The sequence below is a fragment of the Drosophila innubila genome (genome assembly GCF_004354385.1).
Source record: "Drosophila innubila isolate TH190305 chromosome 2R unlocalized genomic scaffold, UK_Dinn_1.0 1_C_2R, whole genome shotgun sequence".
Classification (NCBI taxonomy): Eukaryota; Metazoa; Arthropoda; class Insecta; order Diptera; family Drosophilidae; genus Drosophila; species Drosophila innubila.
Genome location: NW_022995374.1, coordinates 7,049,181 through 7,062,961, shown reverse-complemented (window position 1 = coordinate 7,062,961; position 13,781 = coordinate 7,049,181). Strand labels below are relative to the sequence as shown.

General features: G+C 37.6%; 2 protein-coding genes and 3 non-coding genes across 13 annotated transcripts in view; 2 read left to right on the top strand and 3 right to left on the bottom strand.

The window, feature by feature from the left end:
- The first annotated feature begins 197 nt into the window (after positions 1-197).
- On the top strand, positions 198-2,161 carry LOC117785180 (serine palmitoyltransferase 1). The gene is made up of 6 exons (XM_034623093.1): positions 198-271; positions 392-465; positions 537-1,027; positions 1,092-1,419; positions 1,479-1,844; positions 1,909-2,161. The coding sequence occupies exons 2-6, from the start codon at positions 418-420 to the stop codon at positions 2,071-2,073; spliced, it is 1,398 nt and encodes a 465-aa protein (XP_034478984.1). The 5' UTR covers positions 198-271; positions 392-417; the 3' UTR covers positions 2,074-2,161.
- A 542-nt stretch (positions 2,162-2,703) lies between these two features.
- The window catches only part of LOC117783092 (protein hu-li tai shao), a 31,307-nt gene continuing 20,229 nt past the window's right edge, over positions 2,704-13,781 (top strand). For 4 of the 9 annotated variants that reach the window (XM_034620279.1, XM_034620278.1, XM_034620276.1 and 1 more), the window contains exons 1-2: positions 2,707-2,809; positions 3,974-4,144. The gene's annotated coding sequence lies outside the window, so the exon portion shown is untranslated. Of the gene's footprint in view, positions 2,810-3,561; positions 3,669-3,973; positions 4,145-13,781 lie in introns of those variants that run through there. The other 5 variants (XM_034620273.1, XM_034620271.1, XM_034620280.1 and 2 more) reach the window with 5 other exon arrangements.
- On the bottom strand, positions 12,624-12,696 carry Trnav-aac. Its single transcript has one exon. It is a non-coding gene; the product is annotated as a tRNA-Val (tRNA).
- On the bottom strand, positions 13,148-13,220 carry Trnav-aac. The gene has a single exon. It is a non-coding gene; the product is annotated as a tRNA-Val (tRNA).
- On the bottom strand, positions 13,548-13,629 carry Trnas-cga. Its single transcript has one exon. It is a non-coding gene; the product is annotated as a tRNA-Ser (tRNA).

The following is a 13,781-nucleotide window of genomic DNA, read 5'->3' as shown; positions in this document are numbered from 1 at the left end:
AAGGTCGAAAATTTGACAGTTACCAATTTTGGCATTTGAGCCAAAATGTTACATGTTGCCTTTCGGCCTGGTGGCAACCTTCCACACCAGTGCTACCAAGTTTTGGCGGCAACCTCTGAACAGGATGGCAGCACTGTAAGAGAGTGAGTGAGGGAGAGAGAGAGTCTGGTCTTCACTTACACCGCGTTCGGACGCTCCAATAATTTGAAGATAGTGGGCGTAAAGTACCCTTATTTTTTATCTAAGGCCGAACAAAATTCCCTAGGCACCGGTGAGCTATATTACATATGAAATAATATGTTCATTTGCGATTAGACAGCGTTGTTTTGAGTGACGCATGCAGCTAATTCTGAGAAAGGCGTGACTTTAATTGATTTTTCGCGACTTGCAGCAATCACTACAAAAACAGCAAGAACAATGATTGGCATACAACTGTTTAACGAAATCGGCACAATTTTTCGGAATGTGAGTATGTGTGAATATATAGTCTATACATGTGAGTGCTACAATTGCCGTGTGTCGAACTTTAATTGCAGACGCCGACCTTTGCGCTGGTTTTGGAAACGTTGCTTCTGATCACAGTTGTTTGGCTGCTGTTGTATAAACGAGGCGGACGACGTCTTACCAAGGAACAGCAGGAGTATTTAATTGAGCAATACGAGCCGGAGCCATTGGTGCCTGATACAGATCCGGATCATCCGCTGCTGCGTACACGCTTCGTCCAGTCGAAGGTGGGCAAGCGGATTGTGGTCGATGGCGTCGATTGCCTCAACTTGGGATCGCACAACTACTTGGGTTTCCTCGAGGACAACGACATTCTGGAGGAGGCGTGCAAGTGTCTGCGCAAATACGGTGTGGGATCGTGTGGTCCACGTGGGTTCTATGGCACCATGGACGTGCACTTGGATTTGGAGGATCGCTTGGCCAAGTTCATGGGTCTGGAGGAGGCCATTGTGTACTCCTATGGCTTTTCGACGGTGGCCAGTGCGATTCCCGCCTATGCCAAACGTGGCGATCTCATCTATGTGTAAGCTTCTTGCTGTTCCTCTTTAAAAAACTCAACTCATAACTTTTTATTTATATTTATTTAGAGATGAAGCCGTCAACTTTGCCATTCAAAAGGGTTTGGATGCATCACGCAGCACAATTGTGTTCTTCAAGCACAACGATGCCAAAGATTTGGAGCGTCTGTTGATGGAGCAGGAGAAACGCGACCAGAAGAATCCCAAGAAGGCACAGAAGACGCGTCGCTTTCTGGTCGTCGAAGGCATCTACATGAATACCGGAGAACTGTGCCCGCTTCCCGAACTCGTTGCACTTCGCAAGCAGTACAAGCTGCGTCTCTTTTTGGATGAGAGCGTCTCCTTTGGCACGCTGGGCAAGACGGGCAGAGGCATCACCGAGCACCTCAATGTGGACGTAAGTTTGAGCACAACAGAGAATTAAGTTATCAGTCAATTTATGTTCCCTGTTTGCAGCGTGATGAAATCGACTTGATATCGGCGGGCATGGAGGGTTCAATGGCCACCATTGGTGGTTTCTGCGTGGGCTCCCATTTCATAGCTGAACACCAGCGACTGTCCGGACTTGGTTATATCTTCTCAGCCTCGCTGCCGCCAATGTTGACGCAAGCGGCCATTTCATCGCTGGATCGCTTTGAGCGCGAGCCTCAGATCTTTGAGCAACTGCAGCAGAAGTCGCGTCTGGTCCAGCAGCAGTTCAAGCTCTTTAGCAAACTCCAGCTGCGTGGCGACGAACTCTCTCCAGTCAAGCATTTGTATGTGGCTCAAGAGCGTGACAGTTTCGAGTCTGAGAGCAAATTGCTGGCAAAGGTGGCAGACAAGGTATGATTAACAATCCAACTTATTATTATTTATTCTGACAAATCCTATGCCTTCCCTCTTGCAGTGCATCGAACAGGGCGTGGCCGTCGTGGAAGCCGCCTACTTGCAGAACAGGGAACGCAAACCCGTGCGTCCCAGTCTTCGTATTGCTGTCAGCCGTCTTCTGGATGAAGCTGATATTTTGTCCGCTTACAAGATTATTGAGAGCGTTTCCAGTGCAGTGCTTTAAGCCTATTTGTATTATTTATAATTCCATCGAATTGCTTTCCTTCATAGTTTTAAAATGAACATGTTTGTTGTTGTTAACGTCCAAGTAAGCTATAGCTTACCAAATATTGCTGGAATTAATCTAAAATAAATTTGATTTTACATAACAAATTCAAATTCACTAAAATTCGCGGCTTAATTGCATTTATCGATTGATCCAGTGCTGCAACACGACTATACAATTAAGTTTGCAGCACTGCTACTACATTTGTAAATCAGCTGAGCCGTCTCTTCCAGCTCAAAAAGTTGCCAAGCTGATCAAAAAAATTCAAATTTAAAAATGCAAACACTCAATAAAAAATTAATAAATTTGAGTAATATTTAAAATTTGAAATTAGATAAAATTAAGGTATAATTTTAATGAAGTTTTGAATTTCGTCAGGTCTCGGGAAGAGAACTTTGAAAATTTAATTCTTAAAATTAATATCGAAAAATCAAGAACATTCTAACAAAAACTCTGCAAACATTTTTACAAATTCTAGCTAAAAAATAATAAAATATGAAAAAGGATACAAGAAATCCGAATACCTGTTTTCTGAAATGTAGCTATTTTTTGGGCTAGAAATCGAGCCAGATCGTGAATTTTTACTGGGTGGCAGCTCACTTACACTCTCTCTCACACTCAGAATACGAAGCCGAAGCGAATCGCACGTACGTCGCGCTGTGATTTTCTGTGTAGTTTTTGCATTTAAAAATCTGTAAGCAAGTGTTTATTAATTCAATAAATTGTAAACTATACTCCTAAGCGAAATAACTGTTCGTCTGTAAATTGTGTAAATTGAAATTGGGTTGTAGAATATGATTGCAAGTGAAACTCACTTATCGATTTTTTCACGGCATGCCGGTGACGGAGACGCCGCCAAGTGTTAATTTACGTTTGTGTGCGTGTTCGTATGCGTTTGTGCTTGAATAAATAATATGACATAATCGATATACATATGCGTATGCGGTTAACTTAATTGACATAGTTTTTGTACTCAGTAGAATACATAAAAGTGTCGAATATTTTGTGGTCAACGCGTCAGGACTTGGCATTTCCTTTTGTACTTGTTCTTGAACGCGCTGTTTATTTCACGCTTGCTTTGCTCACCTTATTCGTTGCTACCAAAGTACACACACTGTCACCTATACATGTATTCCCTTTTTTTTATTTGGGCGTTGCAGGATGATTTCCAGGCCGCTTTGCGGTCATTTTCCAGAGAGCGGTGTCGACCCTATAGTTGTCCCGCTCTCGCTCTTGCACAAAACGAAAAGTGATTCAATTGTTGCTCAATCATGTTGCAAAATTAAGTTAGTTGCCAATTTCGTGTTTTTACGAATTAATAAATATAAACCTTATTCATGTTTATGTACATATATACAAAATTCTCATTTAAAGTATATCTCTCCAGTGACGTGAATAATTCGGTACGCCCACTTGTCGTTTACCAACACTACCATATGCGACCGCTTCCAGTGTGAGCGCGCTCGCTCATTTTGTTGTTAACGTGCGCTTGTGAACGACAGACGTGTGCTGTGCAGAAATAAATATATGTTGAAATAAAACCGTGTTAAATGGTAATGATAGTTTAAATTGAAACAAAGACAACTTTAACTAATTGAAGTTGATTGTGCAATTAAAAGGTTTCCTCAAAAGGAATAAATTAGTGTGCAGTGCCAGTGCCGTTAGAAAGACCCGCCATTACCAGACGCCATTAGAAAGCGAATCGTATTCCTCAAAGTGCAGGCGACATTGAAATTAAATTGATCTTGTGCGATTCACCACCATTGCAAAATTATAAATAAAAATTGAAAATAAAAAAATTAAGCAATTTCATAAAAAAATTCTTTTTCCTTTCCCATTTATTTACTACATCATAAAGCAGCCGAAAACCGAACGCGTGTGAGTGCGCCTGTGTTAGTCGAATTTGTGTCTGTGTTTGTGTAAACGACTTCCCAGCAGCACGCAATAAGAACGAAAAAGCGAAAAGAGACAACGAGAGGACTACGTCAAAGTTGGAAGCAGAAACAGCAGCAGAAGCAGAATATACACTGTGAGTACGACGAGCCCATTTACCTTCGTATAATTTATTTCGATTCGTATGCATGTTTGTGTGATATTAATTGTATTATGTACATTTTGGTTGATTTGATTTGGGAGAATATTCGTAGACTGCGCGCTGTTTACTGTTATGCGTGGCTGCCATTTGACCGGTGACGCCATCTTTTAACACAAAAAAAAAGCATATTTCGTAGTGTTTTTACTTTTTGGGATTGGTCAAGCACATTCCGGAGTGTGTATTTTTTGTGTTATGCTTTGCGTTTAATATTCGTTTGGAGCGCAGAGGAATAATTCTTTTCTATATACTTTCAGTGTCTATTCTTATTAAGAATATTCTACTTGTTTCTCTTGGATCTCTCTTTTTTACATTGGGTGGGTGGGAGCTGGCAGAGATCTTTCCATACATATGTACACAAACACACACACACAGTCGTACACGTTCAGCTTTCTATTCATGTCATCATACAGGTTTCTGATAATAAGTGCGGCCTTTATTACTAATTTTTCATACACAGAAACGCTTACGCGTGTCTAATGCATTTTCGCTGATAAATTGCTTAGTATTAGTATATTGGGTATGAGACTGAGGCGCATCTGTTTACAAAGTCTCGTCTCGACTCTGACCCACTTTTTTCCGAGTTTCTTTGTAGGTTTTCGCAGCTCGTTTGCTGCTTTGGCATTTGCATTCGTTTTGGCGAAAACCTAGTTATTTTGTTGTTGCGCCAAATCAAGTGATAAACAGATTTGTAAATATCGAAAACTTGTTTATTTCTGAATGACAGAATAGATCGATGGTGTGCCAGTTTTAAGTTTATAAAAGCTTTATACACTTTTACTGTCAAGCAGCTTGTAATTTGGCAACCATAATTGAATTGATCGTTAATCGGCCGAAAAAAAACCAGCTGTTTGGCCAGTGTTGCTATATTAAATTATTGCAAATGACGTGTACCCGGCTTGTCTGATCACTTGTTGTCTATGCTGTTTCCACAATCTAATCGGAACTTGCCTTGTATTCTCTTTTCTAGTTAGATGGCAAACGAATACATTGTAATGTAAGAGTATGGGTGTGTGTGTGTGTGTGTGTGAGTACTTTTATGCTCTTTCGGCAGTAGTTAACCTCATTCTCTAACTTATATGGCAGCCATATTTTTATTGCCATCAATTAGCAAACTCCTGAGAGAGGAAGAGGAGGAGGAGGAGGAGAGAATAACCGTAGATATTTTTAGCATGCACCGTTTGCACAAAGTTTATGAAGTGCATCTTTTCTTTTACTTTTAATGTTACAATAAAAACCGATAAGACCCTGAATTTTAACAAGTTGTACTAGGAATCGTTATCTTGTTGCCTGAATAGTTTTGTGGTTGCGCCCCTATCAAAATTGGTATAACAAGCAATAATCAAGCGGTTCAAGAGCATGATAAAAAGTTCGGTATTATTCCGACAAATGACGTCATTGTGTACATTTTCTAATGGAATTTAGCTGCCTTTTGTTGCTAATTCAAATTTGCGTTTCTACACACACATACACATACTTGGTGAGTTTTATAATTTATTTCAATTTTGCCTCTATTTTTTCCTTTATCACTCAACTCGCTGTGTATTTGTGTTTATGCTTTTATAATGCTTATTCCCCCTTTAAAACAGCATATGAGTTTTTGCACTTTGTTTTTGTGTGAATTGGTTTTCTAAAAATGCCACTGCATTTGCCACCTATTGAAAAATGAATCAGTTGTTAAATTTGTCTGGATAAAAGGGGCTTTGTATTATACAGCCCGATTTTGGAACGACTAACTTCAACAGGTCGAAACACAAAACGACGAGTGGCGCTTGTGGGTGAGAATGGCACTGTGAAGAGAACAACGAAAACGAAATAAAAAGCCATTGTCATATTCCGCTACTAGTGCTATTTTCAGTGACAAACTCAAATGTGTTGAATGAAAAAATGAATGCGACGGAAGATGAGCAACGTCTGTGTGAATGTGTATGTGTGTTTGTGGGAGGAAGTGCATAGTTAAAACTGTAAACAATTGTGAGGCAACCTAGAAAAAAGTAACGACAACAAATGTTTCAACGTGAAAAATTAGTTTGGGCTCTGATTTTTGTTATTGTTGGTTTGTTGGTTGTCTTTGCATTTGACGGAAGTACAATACAAATGTAAACAATAACAAATACCTATACGTGCATATACAGTTAGTCAATTAATTGTTTGACAAATTAAAAAGTCCCGTTTTCTTGATTTATATTTATTCTTTTTATTATTGTTACTTATGGTTAAATTAAATAAAAATTTTACCCATTGACATAAGCTATTTTTAAAAATAGAAAAAAAAGATGTGAACTATTTTTATTTTGTCTTATCAATTACTTGACTAACTGTAACTCAATAAATGACTCACATGATAAGAACTAAATGAGTCGATGCAATCAATTTTGAAACATTGATAGCTGATTGATGTTGCAACAGATTTGCTTTAATTTTTTAACTCTTTCTGGGTGTTGTCTTTCACCCTTCACCCTGCATAATGCATTAAAAACTCTCGTTTGAATATGAAAATTAAGAGAATCTGATCTGCTGATGCTGTTGTTGTTGTTGCTGTTGCCTGCCTAATGCATTTAAATTGAAAATTGTTTACTCATGCGTGCTGCTTATCTAATTTCCCATTGACTGACGTCAGTCGCTTTCGGTGTGTCAGTCGGTGATTAATTGATTTACAATTTCTAGAGATTAAGTGCATATAATTGTGACGTTCGTTTTGATTAATGGAAGCTTCTTCTTCTTCGATATTATCACGGTCTGGCAACTCTGATGCTGCCCTCCCCACCCTGATACCAAACAATTTGTCTAAATGGGAAAGAACGACAAAGCAACAACAGTGGTGGAGAAAAGTAAACTCGTCTTTGCCTCTGGCAATTGAAAAGCCGCTTCAGCCTGGAACACACATACATACACAGGCATGTATGGAGAAAGAGTGGCAGACAAATGCATAAATAAAGAGGCGTACGTGCCAAGCTTCAAACAGAGACATATACAAATACAGACACAGACACCGACACAAGCACACATGCACAAGTGAGATTAAAAAGAGATGTTGCTGCGCTGCTGCTGCTGGCTAAACAACTGCAGCTCATCAATAAAACAACAACAATAACAACTCAGAGACAACAGACAAATGTACAGTTGCATCAGACAGACAGGCAGGCAACAACAATAATAACAAAAAAAAGGCAGCCACAACAAACTGTGCTGCAACACAACATAAATCTTGTAAGAAAAATCAAGAAGACCATAGTGCAAAGTAGAAGAAACGATGCACATGAGGGACAGAGACAGAGACAGGCAATAAAAAGACAGCAACAGCAAAAGCTCAGACAAGACGACAATGCTGTTAATTATACCAAATGTTGTGAGAAGAGAAACAGAGCAAAGAGAGTAGGTTAGGGCGAGAGAGAGCAAAGAGAGTGGTAAGCACAGAAAAATGTCGACAATTTCAACAACAAAAACTTAAGTGAGAAACAAGATGCAGCTGTGTTTTTGTTGTTTTAATGCCTGAACTTCAATTGAAACTGTCTTCGTGCATTGCGAGTAGAAGAGAGAAGACAGAAGACTGTTATTATCATTGTGCTTCCTTTGTGTGCTGCTCTCCCGCTGATCCACATTTCAATTGAGATTTTTAGGTTAATTTCATTTCATGAGTTTTTGTTTATCTGTGTGGGCGTGGGAAAATGTCTGTAAATTGCAACAATTTGTTTGTAATTAATGTAATTTGAAAGTAAATAGCGTAGCATTAAATGCAATTTCGCTGGTCGCTTTGACGCCTGTCATTCGCCAGTGTTGCCGTATTAAATGAAAATAAAAACCTTTCATGTTTATTTATTTAGTGATATTTCATATTTCGGTTGCATTTGTTAAGAAACTTCAATAAAAAAATCTCGTTTTTATAAAAGCTTTCAACTCTTTTTCTTTTCTTGCCAATAACAATGCAACAATAAGTCTCATATAATGAAAAGAGTCAAACACATACACACACAACATAGGCAAAGTCAGGCAACGTGTTGCTGCATAAATGAATTCATAATGCAAAAATATAAAAACGAGGCACACGAAAGCCACGACTCTATTCGATTACATAACAACTTTTATATCTTCCTTCTACGTTTTGGCAAGCCTCAATAGCTAAAACCAAAACCAGACAACTAAACAACAACTCTTTAGTCATCTCGAGGCCAGACATTTTGACGTTGGCTTGTGAATTGTATACATACATACATATTTATGTATGTGTGTGCAAATAATAGATTGCATGTTTGACCGCAAACATCATTTAGTTAAGAGAGAGAGAGAGAGACTCTGTATTAAATAGTAAATTAACACTAGTAGCATATCAGGCATCATTGCACGCCTTAATACTACAGATACTTACTATTATAATTAAAATATTGCATGATCTCGTTTGCAATTTGTTGTTGCACACTTCAACGAGCGAAGGGTGCGAAAAGTGTGACCACACCAAACGCCAATACCATCGAAGCGATCCATAGTTTATCGATAAGTCTTACTCTTAAAATTTCCGTTACGCTTGCCATTTTAATTAAATTATATGTACTTGTGCATTAGCAGCTCATCATATTTGTAATTAATATGCAAATTTGTAGAAAGTGTAATATGCAATTACATGTGAATATATTAAAAAAAAAACATGGTAAAGCACTTGCCTAAAGTAAACTGAAAAACTGCCTCAAACCGTCGAGTATTTCAATTATTTTTATTTGGTTTGCCACCCCCTCTTCATGTTGTTTAGTGTATACATAAAAACGGGCAGTAATACAGAAATATTTGAACGCGCGCTAACTAAAAATATTTGCATGACATCATTCAGCGTCGATGCCGACGACAGCAGAGCAGCGCAGCAGCGGCAAGAGTAACAACAACAACAGTTGGGGCGGCATCAATAATTTTCTCTGTTTTACTTTTTTGCATAGATTTTTTCTTATGTCGGAAAATGTGCAAACACAAGTGTATGGGTGTGTGTGTGTATTTTGTAAAAAGCTGCGAAAAATGAAATTACTGCATTTTGTGGTCAGTTTGGCGAGGACAAGGAACATTAAAATGTATTTATTGGTCGGCACGTTGAACTCTTGTAAATTGAACGAATTACTATCTGTTTCTTTTGCTCATTTGCGTATGCGCTCTCTTTCTCTTTCCATTTGCAGGCCATAAACTTTACAAAATTAATAGCAAACGTATTTAATTGGGAAACAATTTCATTTTTAAGGTTAGTTTTTTGGTTAGAATCTGATATTGATAGCGATAACGACAAGTCTAAGGCTAGTGGAAAGTAAACAAACACGACAAGAAGTAAAACAGAACTTGACTTGTTGTTTATCTCTTTGAGCAAATGTTTGCTTTTCAAAATGTGCAATGAATATAGAGTGAGTGATGTGTTAACATACGCTCAATCAACCTTCGATTTATTCTCTTCATCTTTCTCTCTCTCTCTGACTCTCTCATTCTCTTTTGCGTTCTGCCAGCTGGCCGACCTACTATCTATCGTATTTGTTGACAATTCTCTTGCATCACATGATGAGTACAACGGTGAGCAAAAGAGAGAGAGAAAGAGGGCAAGTGAGTGAGCGAGGGAGAGAAACCACACCTTAAGCTGCTCTCTCAACTTTGCCGGATTGCGTCTTTATTTGTTTTTTTTTTTTGTAAGCTGCCAACTTACGCCATAATTGCTATAATTAAGTTGTGTTTGCCGAAATTAAGTGATACTATGTGTCATCCTTTTATAATTTGTTTGGCGCTGAGCTGGAAATGATGACTTGATTTTTTTTCGACTCTCTTCTCTTCTCTATCACTTCTCTTTCTCACAAAACATAATCGGCAAAGTCGGCAAATGATGTCACTCAGCGAAAACAAGTTTACACTATTGTTATTGTTATATTTGCAGTTTACTAACAACTTATGTAAATATTTACAAACATTTATAATATATTCAAGCTAGAAATTCCGGTTGTCTTACTTATAGTTAGGCCATCATTTTACTTTCATTTAATGGCAAAGTTCTTTTAAATTTATTAGTTCATAATAATATTTATTAAAGAATTTTTTATTTAAGTTGTGCAAGAGATCGCTGAGAAAACGACCTCTAATTGAATTAAGCTTGACTTTTGCTCTCGACTTGCTTGCCTTAATAAAGTGAAGTCTTTTATTTCAAGATTTTACTGAATTTCAATTGTTTTTGCCATTTAAGCGTAAGTTTGTCGATTTATTTTAAGTACGAATAACAGATTTTTATTTATTTAATAATTGCAAAGAAATTTTAAGTTTTCTTATAAGACAGAACTATTGAGAATATGCTATAATACAAAAAGATAAAGTTGTTGAATAAACGAACACAATACAATTATAAAGTTCTTTCGGTAAACTTGAAATTTGGCTCGCTTGTGGCCCAAAGTCCATTTAGGCCAACTCAACTGAGCACTCAAATAAATGGGTCAATGAACTGGGCAAACTTCTTTTGGCTCTTATTTGATTTTATTATCACACAGAAATTTCTGTTTAAGTTTTTCTTCTTCTTGGCTATAAAAACAGTTTCTTCTTGAGCTTTACTGTCCATTAAGTAATTAAACCCATGACGCCGTTTGTTGAGCTTATCTAAATAAATATAGTAATAGTAATAATAATAATAATAATAATAGTACTGCGTGGTTGACGTTCAAAATTTTTTTAAGTTAAATATTATAAATAAATATAATCATTTGTAAATAGTAACTAAGTCCTTATCATTGTCTGTGTAGCTTGTGACCCGGCAACGACCTCTTGGCCATCACACTATATTTAGTTGTCAAGTATGACATCATTCCTCATTACATGACATGGCCTAGAACCCCATCTCCGCTCCGTCGTCGTTTCACCCACCCCCATTGGAAAAAAGCTGGCACTTGAACCGGCAAATAAAAATTTCACCCCCCATGAGCTATGACGTCATTTCCTGTCATTAAGTCAAAACACAAGCCCCCTCCTCCCTCTCTCTAAAAAGGATATTTTTACGAGTCGCGTGAGGAAACTTCCCTTTTCTCCTGCCACAACGGGCGACTTGGCGCCACATTTCTATGATTTGGCGATGGCGCCGGCAACAAATTTCATAATGGCAGCCGGCGAACATTACTGCCGGCATAAGCAAACAGGAGGAGTCCCTATCAAAAACGTAGGGGATTGGGAAAGTTGCAGGAGAAAGAGTAGGGGCAGGTTTTTAGCTTTGCGCCCGATTTCCATAGTAGTATAAGGTAGTGGGTGTTAGGTTTAGCTCGGAGGATTGTTATTGGGCTTTGGGGGTTGCTTACTTGTCGGTGGGATTGGCCCGTGTCGTTGAACTTGTGCTCCTGCCTGGCAACACGCGATTTCCGTCGCACACATGTGTCAATGGGAAGTTTGACGCTCGATGCGTGTTTACTGTTAGTTTAAGGCCCAGATAATCAATAGCCAAGAGAGACAAGCGTGTTGGTAAATGCTACATATACATACACATACACATACATACAAACAATGCACATGTCCTTAACGACTGTAATTAGATACCGGCCAGTCGCATATTTGCCGCTCTAAATGGATCTTTAATGGGTCTGCACTATCAAAATATTCCATGACTGTTGACAGACGTCCGTTTTCCGAGCATTTAATTCAGTGTAGAACATGTCAACCTCTACCTTTACATGGGATAATTAGTTTGATTAAAAATCTTTAAGAATATATACATTGTATATTCCTGATGTTGTTTTTATATATAGATAAAAGTATATATGAATATATTTTGGCTATTGTCCCAGTGAGTCAACATTTGTACTCGATGACAATACTACAAAACTTTTGACAGCCCATTGAAAAATCATTTGGAGCTTAGGTGGGGCAACAAACAAACAGGCATACAAACTGTAAACATTAATTGTTTGTTGTCAGCAACCACACGCCAAGTGTTATTTTCACTTGTCTGGGTTCTCATACATATTTTTGTATTATATATTCATCACTTAAATCATTTCATTCGGAAGAAATCGGGTAATCTTCCTCGTCATGCAACGGCGCCAACTTCTTGACTCAAAGATTTATGTGAGAGCTTTTGCATTGTAATTCAAGCCACGCGACTTACACGCGACTCAGAAATAAACAGGCAACTGTTTAGCAAAACAAACAAAATTAGCAAGATATGGAGGAGAACAGACGAAACCGACAGAAGAGAAGACAGTAAAAATCAAAAGAAGACACCTGCAGGCATTATTACCTTATTAAGAAATTCCAAACACGGCACAATACCATTAATAAAATGTGTCATATAAATACATGACACAGAAAATAGATATTTTAATTAGTTAAAAGTCAAAGTTCGTATCAATAGAATTGAGTTTTGATTACAAATATATTTAGTTAAATTAAAAATGTATTTAAAAAATTGAAAAATACAAAAAATTCATCCTGTTTCCGCCCGGGATCGAACCGGGGGCCTTCTGCGTGTTAGGCAGATGTGATAACCGCTACACCACGGAAACAGCTGTGTGTATGCTTGCCAAATGCGAACCAGTTTTCTACACAGGGCATAGAGACAGTCTTTGAACTAAATAAGATTCGTTTTGCAAAAAATACATCTGTATTTGTTTATTTATAACATGCAAATGTCTATCTAATAATATTCTATCTCTTTAAAAAATGTAGAGTAAAGGGCAAGTTACACTAGAAGCGAAACCGCGGGATGAAAAGATCCATATAAAAAAAAAACAGCGTTAACATTGTTATTTTTATATGTTAATAGCGTTAATATTGTTATTTTTATATGGAGTTTTTCATTTCGCATATTTTTCATATTGGCATGGCTCGCTTGAATGACAAAGTAAAGGACACCGCACAATAAAAAATATAGAGTTAACAATGATTGTGTTAGCTTTAATATTTGTAAAATTAAAAAAATTATTTTTGCTGAAAATTAAAAAAAAAAGTACAATCTGTTTCCGCCCGGGATCGAACCGGGGGCCTTCTGCGTGTTAGGCAGATGTGATAACCGCTACACCACGGAAACAGCTGAAGTTTGGCTGACTCAATACCAAGCAGTTGCTTTCTTGAGTTATGTGAAACTTAAATAAGTTTTGGCTCTAACAGAGATTCATAGATATTTAAAAAGTTAACTATTCGGTTGTGTTGCAGAAAGGCAAACCAACCACCGAAAATCAAGGAAAGGTATGGGTTTTTTTTTAAACCCCTGCTTTTTTTTTTTTTTTTTTTACTGTATTGTATTAATTAAAAACAATTAGTAAAGGTCATAAAAGTATATTCATTTGATATTCATTATTTTGATTTATTTTCAACTGTTTCAAAATAAAAATATAAAAATAAAAAGTCATCGACTCGCAGCCGGTAGGATTCGAACCTACGCTCCCAGAGGGAATCTGATTTCGAGTCAGACGCCTTAACCACTCGGCCACGACTGCTTGTGAAAGTCGAGAGTCTAAAGCGTTGTATATACCAGTAAACAACATTCTACATGTTCTGTGTTGTGTATCTTGCTTGCTGCTTGTCGTTGTAGTTCTCCTGTTACGAAGCAATCTACTGCAAACTTTGCTACAATCCGAGTGCAAATTTT